At 42.6% G+C, this 13,671-nt stretch overlaps 1 protein-coding gene across 4 annotated transcripts in view; it reads left to right on the forward strand.

Annotated features, from left to right (window-relative positions):
- Window positions 1–13,671, forward strand: part of CDC42BPB (CDC42 binding protein kinase beta) — a 144,384-nt gene that overhangs the window by 69,906 nt on the left and 60,807 nt on the right. For all 4 annotated transcript variants that reach the window (XM_054972907.1, XM_054972911.1, XM_054972912.1 and 1 more), the window contains exons 7-11: window positions 4,637–4,837; window positions 6,607–6,855; window positions 9,315–9,394; window positions 11,704–11,870; window positions 11,976–12,095. In XM_054972907.1, the coding sequence (XP_054828882.1) occupies window positions 4,637–4,837; window positions 6,607–6,855; window positions 9,315–9,394; window positions 11,704–11,870; window positions 11,976–12,095 (817 nt within the window). The remainder of the gene's footprint in view (window positions 1–4,636; window positions 4,838–6,606; window positions 6,856–9,314; window positions 9,395–11,703; window positions 11,871–11,975; window positions 12,096–13,671) is intronic.

The following is a 13,671-nucleotide window of genomic DNA, read 5'->3' on the forward strand; positions in this document are numbered from 1 at the left end:
TAATTGCATGTGTCAAATCAGCCATCCAGTTGTATAAGACACATCTTCATGCTGGGGGTCCATTGCAGAGGTACCTTAATGACTACTACTGTTTAAGGAATTCCTGGTGGAAGGGGTCTGCCCTTCATCTGAAAATGTCATCCAGCTCAGAACAGCAGCTGTGGACTTTAAAAAGTCCTTCTCTGGGGTTTGTCTCCAATGCTGGCGGACTGCGGATGCTCCTCATCCCTTGCAAAGATCCAATTTGCAGCGAGAAATTCTATTTCCAGGGAAAGTAGGAGAATCAAAGAGAAACAGGACACCTGCTGCTGCTGATGGCAAGCACATAAACACACACAAAACGGTTTTTTTAAAAGAGGGTGGGTTTTTTTTAATGCTTAAGAATTCCAGATTTGTGTTTACCGTTTGAGGAATCATGGTAAGGATCTGAAACACGGCTTTTCATGAATACTTTTTGCTCAGGAATTTTGGGGTGCATACCCCTGATCAGACTTTGCTGAAGTCTGGGCCAGTTGACACCAGATTGTTGGTGTTAGTGTCTCCCAGGGCTGCATCGTATTGTTTTAGTAAATGTCGCACAAGTTTGTCCATTTCCCAAGTGTCCAATGCCCGTTGACCTCACAGCTGCTTAAAAGGATCAAATCTACTTATCTGAGAAAACAGATCTGAAGCCTCTAGACTCCAGCTCTTCAAGGTCATCGGGATCTACTGATGATTCTGGCATAACTTCTCAGCACACTGGGCATGATTCCATGGGCATGGTTTCACAGCCATCCGCTACAGAGAGTACTGCTTCCTTACTCAGACCATGTAATGAGGATTCAAATATACCCACCAAGAGCTCCACACAGGGAACTGGTGTGTAGCTGGATAATGGCTATCTGAGTTCCAGGCCAGTTTCTCAGGAACAGCCCTGCCTTTTGATCAACAGGTGAAAAACAGCTGTGCCTTACTGTCTGTGGGCGGGGGGGGGCACATTTCCAACAGAACAAGGAGCCGGGTCTCAGAAGGAGGCCAAGAAGAGTGTCAGTTGGCTGGAAGTCGGAGATACGACTGGTTTTTCTAGCATTCGAAAGCCAGATACATGTCCATGTAAACTATATTAGCAGAAGGTCATGTGAACTGTTAGAGGTATGCGATTATCCTATTTTCACAAGGAAGCATTCATATTTTTAATCTGGATGGAACTCCACCTCTTGTCAGGGCAGAGCATATTGTGGGTGTCAAGTATGTAACTGCTGTCTGGCTCAGCAGGAGGACACTGGACCAATCTGAATGGCAGCTCAGTCCTGCCATATTTGTGACTGTATTAACATCTGCGAGATTAGAGAAAAATCTGTTTGCTACTCTAGACAACCTTCAAGTGAACAAATTCTATTCGCTGTTCCTCTGCCAATAAAGCATTAGTGAGAGACACCCTCATTATCAACAGGCCAAAAGGACTAATGTACGTGTTTCCTTCAAACTGATCTCCAGGTCATTCAGGAAATGCTAGAGCAAAGACGCTAGAGCATAGTTATCAGGGCTTTTCTGTTGGTTGAATGAGAATCTGCCACATCTTCCACCACAGAGGGATCTTCTGTCTCAAAGCCTGGTATTACAGCCTCAGCCTGAACTTGTGCAATTTGGAGTTTGAGTGGCAGCCGCTAATATAATGTGGATATTCTGATAATGTCTGTTCCGTTTTATTGGCTTCATGCAGATCTGTCACAACATTGATTTCTCTCCAGAGTTCTGCATGCATGGTCAGAATACCCCAATTCATTCTCCCAACTGCTTCGTGGACTTTTTTTTGCCTTCTGCATAGGGTTACCAGCCTCCAGATGGTGGCTGGAGATCTCCGGGAATTACAACTGGTCTCCAGGCCATAGAGATCTGTCCCCTGCAGAAAATGGCTGCTTTGGAGGGAGGACTCTATGGAATTATATCATGCTGAGGTGCCTTCTTTCCCCAAAGCCTGCCTTCTCCAGGAATTTCCCAAACTGGAGCTGGCAACCCTTCTTCTGCACGGTGAAAGGCTGCATCACTTGCAGAGTCACTTTTCCCCCAAGTTTTGTGCGGTTTTTCTCTCTCTGCATATAACTCGATGCTCCCCCCCCCTACCCCCCAGCAAAGTCAACCCAGGTTTTTTTGAAGTGTAGAATGCAGTGCTTTCTTCCATGTGAGTCCTGGCCCCAGCTTTCGCCTGCCCTTTTATCCCCCTGCACCCTGATTGGTTGAACAACAACCAGTCCAGTTTTTCTTTTTGTAATTTTTTTTAAACAACAAAAATGATGTGGCCAATTATCGCCCAGTCTCTAATCTGCCCTTTCTGGGCAAAGTGATTGAGAGAGCAGTAGCTGACCAACTCCAGACCTTCTTGGATAACTCTAGCACTTTGGATCCTTTCCAGTCAGGTTTCAGACCAGGGCACGGGACAGAGACAGCACTAGTAGCATTAGTGGATGATCTCCGTCTGAATATAGACAAAGGCCATGCCTCCTTATTGCTTCTATTGGATCTTTCTGCAGACTTTGATACAGTAGACCATGCCATCCTGATGAGGCGTTTAGGAACAGAAGTGGGCATCAAAGGATGTGCCCTGGACTGGTTTAAATCATTTCTCTTGGAGTGGACTCAAAGGGTTGCCGTTGGAGATCAGCTGTCTCCAGAATGGGAACTATCTTGCGGGGTTCTGCATGGTTCAATCTTACCTCCCATTTTATTCAACCTCTATATAAAACCTTTAGGAGAACTTATTTGCAGCTATGGAGTTGGATGTCGTCAATATGCAGATGACACTCAACTTTATATCTTGCTATCCAGGTCCCCACAAGATGCAGTAGAAATCTTAGATCGCTGCCTGACAGCCATGACAGCCATTGTAGGGAAGGGGTCTCAGATGCTTTGCTAATGAGTTAGGGACCATAGACTTCATGATTGTGTTGCCTTACATATTATCTGTTGCTTTAAGTATGTACTCCTATGTACCACCTGTGCTTCATGTTGTCCTAGAATTGATTATGTTCTGCTTCAGTATTTTTTTCTACTCTATATTGGATTCTTGCTAATACTATGTCCTTTAAACATGTATCTAGTTACCTTATGGCATTGTTTATGGAAATGTCCTTGATACTGTATTGAAATGTACTTGATACTGATTGTACTAATATCATACTGTGTAATCTGCCTTGAGTCTCAGTGAGAGAGGCGGACGATCGATCGATCGATCGATCGATCGATCGATCGATCGATCGATCGATCGATCGATCGATCGATCGATCGATCGATCGATAGATAGATAGATAGATAGATAGATAGATAGATAGATAGATAGATAGATAGATAGATAGATAGATAATGCAAGGATAGTGCATTAGAAAAAACCTTGCAAGTTTTCTAAGCAGATCAACTGAGTAAACTGATGATTCTGCAGTCAATCAACTGATGAAACATCCCACAGCAGAAATGGGTCATTTTTCTAGTGCAGAAAAGTGCAGAATTGCAGAGACCCAAAGTGGGTCCGATCCTTGTGGATCAAATGCCGGAAAAGTGTGCATGCGGAAAACACATAAGTCTGTGTGACCCTAATACTCAAAGTTTTTAGGGCATAGATGTCAATAAAGATAACAGAATGGGGCAGAGACCTTCATGAAACAACTTGAAAAATTAGAAGTCTTTAAACGTTGAAATAAAAAACTGTTTCTACAAATCTTAATCACTTGAAATAACTATTGTTAAGACTGGCTGTAACACTCTTTTTTCCCTATTTGAAAACTTTATTTGCTGTTATTCAGCTTTAATGCTAATAAATTGATTTTATTAAGCTCCTGATGAGTGTGGTGTTTGAATGCAGGCTGCTCATCAAATTGTAATTTGTTGGTGATTGCCAAACTGGGATTCTGTACTATAGTTCGAAACCTGTACCTGCCTTGTTAAGTCATGAAACCTGAATGCGGAAATCCCAGTTCATGCAGAAGGACTCTCTCTTCTAGCCGCCTGCAGGCAGAGAGAGAAGCACAGACCAAAGGAGGCAAACGCTTGCTGTTCCAGCATCATTCATCTTTTGATAATGCTTTGTGAGGATGCCCCCCACACACACACACACCCCTTCTCTTCAGTGGTAGTGGGAAGGGATCCACTCTGGAGACTTCAGCCTCTCTCAGCAGGAAACATAAAAAGCAGCAAAACGGCAAAAGAAAAATGACAGACAGGAGTGACTATTTTTGTTCAGAGTTTAAAAGTTCAGGAATCATTGAATAGCCCATGGAAGTTGGGGGTGGGGGGACTGAGGAGCTTGCTCTTGACTCTTCTTTCTCCCTTCCCAATGTTTTCCTCCCACTTAATGGAGCTTACCACTAGCAAGCGGGGCTGCCTATGCAGTTTGGCTTTGCCAGCATTCTGGCAGTGCAAGGGAACTTGGGATTGCATCCAGGGATTCTGCTTGGAATCATGAAGAGAGCCATTGAGCAGGCAGAATGAGGTTTATGAACAAACTCGTCCATGATGTATGTTTGATAGACTGGCCAGGGTTTGTGCAACAGACTGTGGTTTAAGCAAACAAGAGTTTGTTGTGATATCTGAATGCAGTTTCTGTGATGCCAGGATCCACTCAGTGTTGCTAAGGAATTTCTCCAATGTTTGTTTTCCTTTGAAGGTGCAATCTTCCGTAGCAGTGGGCACACCTGATTATATTTCTCCCGAGATACTGCAAGCAATGGAGGATGGCATGGGGAAGTACGGGCCTGAGTGCGACTGGTGGTCTCTGGGTGTCTGCATGTATGAAATGTTGTATGGGGAAACACCTTTTTATGCGGAGTCGCTGGTGGAAACTTACGGGAAAATTATGAATCATGAAGTAAGAGCTATTGAATTACACATTCCAGAAAATGCTTACTCATGAAACTGCATTTCGTAAAATATCTAAAATGGTTCTAGGGTGGGGAGACGGGGGCAGCCCTGCCACAGCTTTTCTATCCCTGGTCCCAGATTGCCAAAACACTTTATTCAGATGGTTGAACCCAACTTTATTTAGAGCATGGCAGGAATAAGTAATTGTCAACTTCAGAACTGTCGGGATTCTTCCTGGTTCTCTCCCACAGAAAGAGGTATTTTGTTAAAACAGATTAAAAAAATCTTCCCATTTGACACCTTTGATGGTCTTGGGAAGACAGAATATGCATAAAAGCTAACACTTAAGTTGCAGTTCTAAACCACCTTACTTGGAAGTAGGTTCTATTAAAATCGGTAGAATTTATTTCCGAATAAATGTTGTTATGACTGGCAATGCTAATTTTGTTTGCTTTGAAGTCCCGCTTATTAATATTAACTCCATGATGCATGTGGTTTTAATATGGTTAATTAAAATCAGGTTGACATTAAAGATGAAAATAGAAATGATTACAATTCATCAACCTTGCTCAGTATCAATTAGGGAGTTTACCATTAACGAAATTCCTAAGCTGAGAAATTCCCTCCACTTTGAGTTAAAGTCAACATAGTCCCCTCCCTTTTTTAAAGGAGAACTATAATGTTTCATTCTGTCTTTTCTGCTAGATTTTACCAGACAGCATGGGGACTTAAATATCATGCCATTTTTATCAGCCTTGTATTTTGCAATTGCTGGTTTCTGATTGTTTTAATAGATACTATTTTTAACTGTGCTGTTACTGTGAGCTGCTTTGAGAGAGCTTACGTAAATCATAAATGGTATACAAATACTTTGAAGTGTAAATACCATCTATTCCAAAATATAAAAACTTCTAAACCATAAGAATAAAACATCTATTAGAGATGATCTTCTTTTCCCTTAAAAAATGAAATTCATAGGTAAGTACCTTGTGCTTACTGGGAAGCTGACCTGTTTTATGAAAGATTCTCTGATTGGTACATACTTATTTTATCCCACCTTTCCTCTGAGGAACTGAGGGCTTCTCCCCTCATCTGTTTTAGTCTCATAAACATGTGAGGGGGTTAGGCTGAACAAGAATATGAGATCCAATACATTAAACTGGTTAGATTATTGGATTGGGTCTAGGGCGAACAAGGTTAAAATTCCTGCTGACCATGAAACGCAATGGGTGACCTTGAGCAAGTTGTTTACATTTTTAAAAACTTTTATAAATGAGAACATAATGTCTAATGGTTTGTATTAGTTAAAAGTCAAAGAGTATAGAAGAATTAGGTACTTGATAGAAAATCACATCCGTAATGCTTTCCTGTTCCATCAGTTAATGCTTTTTTGTGTTTTCATGGGCCATGTGAGAGAAAGAATTTTTAAAAATCCCTACATGGTAGCTCAGTCCACTGTAATAAGCTATTTACCAAATTATCACTCGCTTCATTGTTTCAAGATTTCCCAGAGCATAAATGTAACTGACTCGGTCATTTGTTTTCATATTCTCAAATCCTATGCTCTTTAATGTCTTGATTGCAGCGTTTGATTTATGATGTTACTATTAATGTTGGACTGTTAAGTTGTAGACCATAGTCATAAACTACTACAGCTTTGTTTCCCTTGCGTTCTAATGGAACTCAGTAAACCCATTTTAAAAATATTTTCTTCTGTAGCATCTTCTCGTTCTAGAAATCTGAAACAAAGGCTTTCTTTCCCTCCCCCTTCCCCAGGAGAGGTTTCAGTTTCCATCCCATGTTACAGATGTATCTGAAGAAGCAAAAGACCTAATCCAGCGGCTTATATGCAGCAGAGAACGCCGTTTGGGCCAGAATGGAATAGAGGATTTCAAGTCGCATGCGTTTTTTGAAGGACTCAACTGGGAAAATATCCGAAACTTAGAAGCACCTTACATTCCAGAAGTTAGCAGTCCTTCAGACACATCCAACTTCGATGTGGATGATGATGTCTTAAGAAACCCCGTGAGTGTTTCTCTTCTCCTTTGTTACCTTAGGCGATGGCTTTCAAACTACTGTGTGGCAAGATTTACCTGAGAAAAAGAAAAAGCCAGTTGCAGAGATCCTTTCTGTTGCAGAGGATTCTGTGTCACATTCTGGGGCACCTTCTTAGGCCCTGTTTGGCCTCCTCATGAAGCGACAGAGCAATCCAGAGCGTACTCAGTGCTTCCTGTGACTGTGCATGTTAGTGGTGGTGGGCTCTTCCAGAGGGTTTGCCCACCATTACTGACTTTCTTACTGAGGAGGCCTGATAAGCTTTCAAGGACCCCTGCGGTTACCGCAGAACACAACTCATGTAATTTGTAAAATGAAGGTGTCTTCGCTTTAAACAAAGAAATCCAAATAATGCATCTTGGCAAATAAAGCTTGTATATGATTGTCTTGTTAAAGGTTACCAACAAAGTATGGGAAATGGTTTTGTTTTTTCTTAAACTTCACCTGATTGCTTGTTCATTTATTTTTAAGTATTAAGCACATTTTTGTCCAACAATCAATAAACCAAAGCTTCCCACCCCCTTCACCACAGTTGTTACTCTGGGATGGTGAGTGTTCCTAGTGGTGGCTTCAGGATATAGAGCCAAATAAAACATTTTCCCAGCATTTATTAGTTGACCCCTGTGTGTGGAGCTTTTTAAAAAACTCCTACCTCACTCTAACACTATGCTGTCCAGTAGTCTGTTGCTTTAGTCTTCATAACCTGTAGATTGGTGCTAAACCATGTTTTGAAACCAAGCTTAAACGTTCCAAAGGGCTATTAAACCACTTATTATTATCTAAGGAGAAGTGCATAGAAGAAATCAATCTCTCTCTCTCTAGCAGCCAGTAAAAGTAGAGAAGAAAGGAGATATTTCCATAGCTAGGCTGCTTACTATTTTTTCTGCCTCATCTTGAACAGGGTCGAGAAGGCAGTGCTAGAGCCATGCATCCTGAGTGGACCAGGGTAAATGGGTGCCACACACAAAGCCCACCCTCATTCTTAGCAGATTTCTGAGCCTCCTGGCGGCCCCTGCTTTTGCCTAAAATAGGGGACGTTAATAATCATTATCAGATAAAGCAAACCAGGACATGGTAGGGGCATGTACTGAAAAGAAGGATGGGAGTCATGCGTGCATGGCGAATTTTGCAGATTTCCAAAATGAGTCATTTATTTATTTATTTATATCATATTTGTATTCCACCCTTCCCACAAGTGGGCTCAGGGCGGATAACGACCTTAAAATCATTTTAAAACGTTCCGTATTAAAACATTAAAACATCAGCAAAAGAACAGCAAAAGAACCTCCTCAGGATTCAGTGAAGCCTCCCGCCATTAGCATTCCACACCCTGGGAAACTCTTACAGGATGACTCAGCTCAACCCCACCCCTCCTGAGTAGATACAAATGACCTACATCTTTTCCACACTGTGACACTGAGAGATCTCTGTCTTTTGGTGCTACACCTCTGAAGATGCCAGCCACAGCTGCTGGCGAAACGTCAGGAACTACAATGCCAAGACCACGGCTATACAGCCCGGAAAACCCACAACAACCATCATTAAAACATCATTTAAAAATAGCAGCACTCTTTGCCTGGCGGCAGCAATACAAGTATTAACAAACAATACAGCAGTACAACTAGATAGGGCAGCACAGTAACAGCAGCTGAAAAACCAACAGTGGTGGGCAGCTTTCACAGGGAGGGGGGTAGATGTTGCATCCTCTGGCCAGCGGAGGCCCAACCTCAGCCATGAGCCTGGCGGCATAACTCTGTCTTACAGGCCCAGCGGAAAGATAGTAAACCCTGCCAGGCCCTGGTCTCAGTAGACAGAGCATTCTACCAGGTAGGAGCCAGGAATGAGAAAGCCCTGGCTCTAGTCGAGGCGAGGCGGGCCTCCTTGGGGCCAGGGACCGATAACAATGGTTTTTCTCCTGATCAGAGGGTCCTCCGGGGAGTATACGGGGAGAGACAGTCCCTCAAGTACGCTGGCCCCAGTCCGCACAAGACCTTATAGGTCAATACCAGAACCTTGAACCTGATCCGGTACTCCACTGGCAACCAATGCAGCTCGCGCAGTATTGGTGTAATATGCGCCCTATTTGGTGCTTTCATAATGACGCGTGCCGCTTCATTTTGCACCGGCTGCAATCTCCGGGTCAGGCTCAAGGGTAGGCCTGCGTAGAGCGAGTTACAGTAATCTAACCTGGAGATGGCCGTTGCCTGGATCACTGTAGTTAAGTCACAGGTAGACATGTGAAACATAAACATGTTATAGAAGAGGTGAATCAGCCTTCAGTAAAGCCTTCCTTTTAGATTAGTTAATTTTCAATATGTTTGTGTGGTTTATATTACTTGAAATCATTATTAAGATAATACGGGTGAGACGGGTGTTTTTTTTCCAGTTTTCACTTCAATTTAATCCTGTGAACTTTTTTTTTTTGGTAGGAAATGATACCACCTGGTTCTCACACTGGCTTTTCTGGATTGCATTTACCTTTTGTTGGGTTTACCTACACCACTGAAAGGTAGGTGAAAAAATTCTCAAGGCATGTGGTTGGTGCAAAAACATTCGCTTTCAGTTTGTGTTCAGGCTTGTCACGCCTTAAGAATAATTTATTGAATTGCCTTGTAAAACGTTTACAGTGTCTTTTTGAGCTTGTGTTATTTGCCTTTGCTCCCTGTTGTTGAAATAGACTGTTTTGTAGTACTGTCCTGGTACAAGCGCTTTATAGAACGCCGTTAGCAAAAAGCTGCACGTCCCAAGATGCTTACAGATGAAGTTTCATCTTTGGAAATGTGAGCAGTTTGGTCCCATGAAGCAGGAACACTGTGATACTCACAAGTGCTTTCCCACCCACTCCCTCAGCAGCCCCCTGAGAGCTCTGAAAAGCTGGTGCTGGGGGATAAGAGACCATGCAAGTCCATTAGGGGGCTGCAGTATAGTGGGAGAACTGGGCGGGCTCCCTTCTGCTACTGGAATTTCTTCACTGATGGAAAAGGTAGGAGTGGCTTTGCCCAATTTTCGCTCCGCACTGCAGCTCCCCGTGCCAGGGGTCTCTTTTTTCCTGGAACCTCCAGCACCAACTATCTGAACGTCTCAAAGGGCTGTGAGAGAGGGGGAAGCAGGGAATGGGAGAGTAGAACGATGCCTGCTTTTCTTTTTTAGGGTTTTAGAAGTGAGCACACGCAATTGTCTCCAAAGGAGGACTGGAGGCTTCCCTTTCATGTGAGAGGAGTCCCAGACAACTCAGAGATTTTCCAAGAAAAGGCTTGAGATTTAATTCTTAGAAAGATCTGGAGTGTCAGGACTGGGGACGATCTCTGCATGAGATCCTGGGACACCACAGCCAATCAGAATAGAAGTTAGTCAGCTAGATAACAACTAGCAGTGTGACTCAGCTGAATACTGCTCTGCTTTATAGGTCCTTACGCATCTAGGCTGGCAGTCCGTCAATGTCTGTCACTACTCCATATTCCTGTCAGCCAACTAGAGAACAAGGATTCTCCTCAACATTACCTTCGCTACAAATATTGATTTGCTTAAAAACATCCTGTCTGGTGACTGCCAAGTCACCGCCTTGTGCAAAATCAAACCTTTCCCCATCATAACCAGTTTGGGTCTGTTAACGGAAACCAAGGAGACAGAAACTCAATCCAGGAGTTAGCCATGTTAGTCTGTAGTAGCAAAGATAGAAAAGAGTCCAGTAGCACTTTTAAGACTAACCAACTTTAATGTAGCATAAGTTTTCGAGAACCACAGCTCTCTTCCTCCATGTATCTGACAAAGAGAGCTGTGGCTCTCGAAAGCTTATGTTACAATAAAGTTGGTTAGTCTTAAAGGTGCTACTAGACTCTTTGCTATTTGGATAATTTGAGCTAGTTATCAACTCCCAACATAATCCTCCTCCATTCAGGGCTGTTGCTAGAATGAAATAGAACTAGGAACACACACACACCCCAAACTGTAAATGCTGTCCTAAACACTTTGGAGGAAGAGTGGGTTAAATAGTCAATAAAGAAATTAATTTCTTTGGAAATACAAGTAAGTGTACTCCGATTTGGAAATACATGTAAGGTGGCTCCTTCTAGAGAGAGCTACCATCCGGGACTTGTCCTTTTAAGCGCCACCTTCCAAGAGTTGCGCATTTACTTTCTGATGCTTAATTCTTGCCATCCTCATCCCCAACTGACGTGAAACTTAAATATATTTAACTGCATTTGCTCACATTCTCCTTTGTTGCCACCACTCTCCTTTCTTGGGCCTGATCCTACAAAGCACGAGTGCAAAGGTGCTTGTGATGCAGCCATTCCCTATCATGTCTCCACTTAATTAGAAGGTGTTCCTGTCGTTACCAAGATCAGCTTTGTCCCACTATAACCTTCCTGAAGCCTGTGGGGGGCGGAGGAGGGGCGCTGAAGGGAGAGAGCTGAGGAAGCTGAACCTTGTCTTTACCTACAGACCTGCTGAGAAATAATAGGTCAGAAATTCTAATATCTTTGTTCGTAGCAGGTGCTTCCACGCTATTGAGTTTCCAGCAGGAACCTTAGCGATTTGGGTTGAATGTGTTGAGTAAGAACATCAGTAGGACCTCGCTATAACAGGCCGTTGGTCCATCTAGTCTGTCATCCTGTTTCATATGGTGGCCAAACCCCTTGCCCCGGAGAGCAAACAACAAACACAGCATAGAGGCCATGGCCTCCACCCAACTCGATGGTGCCTCCTAGCACTGGGATTCAGAAATGTTACTGTCTCTAGATGTGCAGGTTCCCTTTAGTCTTTGCTGATGGACCTGTCCTCCATTATAATGTGTTCTCTCATGTATTTTGGTTCCAGCTGCTTTTCGGACAGAGGCTCACTCAAGGGGGTGATGCAGTCGAGCGGTATAACCAAAGATGAGGATGTGCAGCGTGACTTGGAAAACAGCTTGCAAATAGAGGCGTATGAAAGGAGAATACGGCGGTTGGAGCAGGAGAAGCTGGAGCTGAGCAGGAAGCTGCAAGGTGCGCTCTGTCCCTTTCCTTAATGCTGCACGTGAAGGGAGCAGTCGAATATGTTCAATCTGGCTAAACGTTGTGTGTCCGTGTGTGCTTTTTATTCAATTTAAGAATCCACCCAAGCTGTTCAGTCTCTCCACGGTTCTACTCGCATAACGGCAAACACGAACCGGGATAAAGAAATAAAGAAGTTAAACGAGGAAATAGAGCGCTTGAAAAACAAAATCGCAGGTATGTGACCAGCATGTTTTAATGGGTTTCTTCCTAGTCCTGGAACAGGGACAAAATAATTCCACCCGTCTTTGTTAGCACCCTGGTAGTGCACAGCATCATTTGTTTCCTTGTTGAGAAGCAAGATTGTTTGTGTAAATATGTGACAGATTAGGTTCTAAAAACTGAATAATGCAGCTTTCAAGAAATGTGTTTAAAAATGTTTTTTTGTGCAAGTGCTTATCTGGCTTCTAAAACTTCCTTCAACCTGATAGCAGGTACTCTTAGCCAGGGAATTCAAGAATACCAGCAATCTGTACAGGTTCACTTAGATAATTTTTTCTCCTTTCTGTAAAAATCCCAGGATATTCCCTTCTCCGAATCTTGTTTTCTTCTGCCAAGAGGCAATCTTTATCTGTGGAACTGGATGCTAGTGTCACTCATAACAATTTTTTTTTCGGTTGCTTCATATTTCACTTTCATATGATACCTGCCTAAAGTGGATACTTCATTCATTCACTCTGCTGAGAACCCTCCTTCTTAAATTGAGAATATTAATCCCACAGATGTCACCAGCAGCTGTTTATTGTGGCCCTTTTAGTTAATTAGATATCCACAGGAAGTATGCAAGATGTCTTGTTGAAACACGTGGATTCTATGCATCTAAATTTGTCTCAGTAATGTATTATGGAGCAGCAGTTCATTTTAGCTTCCTATTGGTCTTGAATATTGAGGGGGAGGGGTCAGGGTGTTTTTATTTTCCTTTCTGGACCACTCCCATTGCTTTTTTCTCCATTTCATTTCACTTGGAGTTTTGACAAGAAAGGGGCACTCGAAACGACACAATAAATCAATATATCCAAACCAGATGATAGCTCTTAATACTGTGACTGTACAAAACTGTTTCTAAGTCCAAATATGACCAACTATCATATTACTACAAAGTTTGTTTCCTGTTTTCAAACTTTTATTTTTTTTGTGGCCAAAACTAAGGTGTGTATGTGTTTTATACATAAGGTGCAGCAGTCTGCAGCATTCTTGCTTGTTCTGGGTATGTTTGCAATTTTGTTTGAATCATAGAATCATAGAGTTGGAAGGGGCCATACAGACCATCTAGTCCAACCCCCTGCCCAGCCTGCCCAGGCTGAACAGATTGGAGGCTGCATAAATATGCCAAATAATATAATGTTATATGCCAACAATGTTATATTATTAAAGCAGTAAAATTGGTTCAGTTTTGATAAGAAAGTGAGTATTGCATAGGTTTCAATTTTTGTCTAAATTTCTGTGTCCTGCCTCTCTCCCCCTTCCCCCCTGCCCAGAGGTTTTTCCCAAGTCTTCAAAATACATGGAAAATTTGCAGACAATTAATAAAATGCAAATTGATCCTTCTGTTTAAATAATAGTAGGAAGAAAACCACACATTACCCCATCACAGTTGATCCTTCAAATTTGGGGAAATTGGATTAGATTTTCATCAAAGTTCACAACTGGTGGCATTTTAACATTGCCTCCATCTGCTAACCCGGCTGCTGGCACGATAACTTCAGTTGACAGAGCAGAAGGTGATGAACCACGGACTGCTTTCTCTTCTCTT

This window comes from Eublepharis macularius, chromosome 2 (genome assembly GCF_028583425.1).
Source record: "Eublepharis macularius isolate TG4126 chromosome 2, MPM_Emac_v1.0, whole genome shotgun sequence".
NCBI classification, from domain to species: Eukaryota; Metazoa; Chordata; class Lepidosauria; order Squamata; family Eublepharidae; genus Eublepharis; species Eublepharis macularius.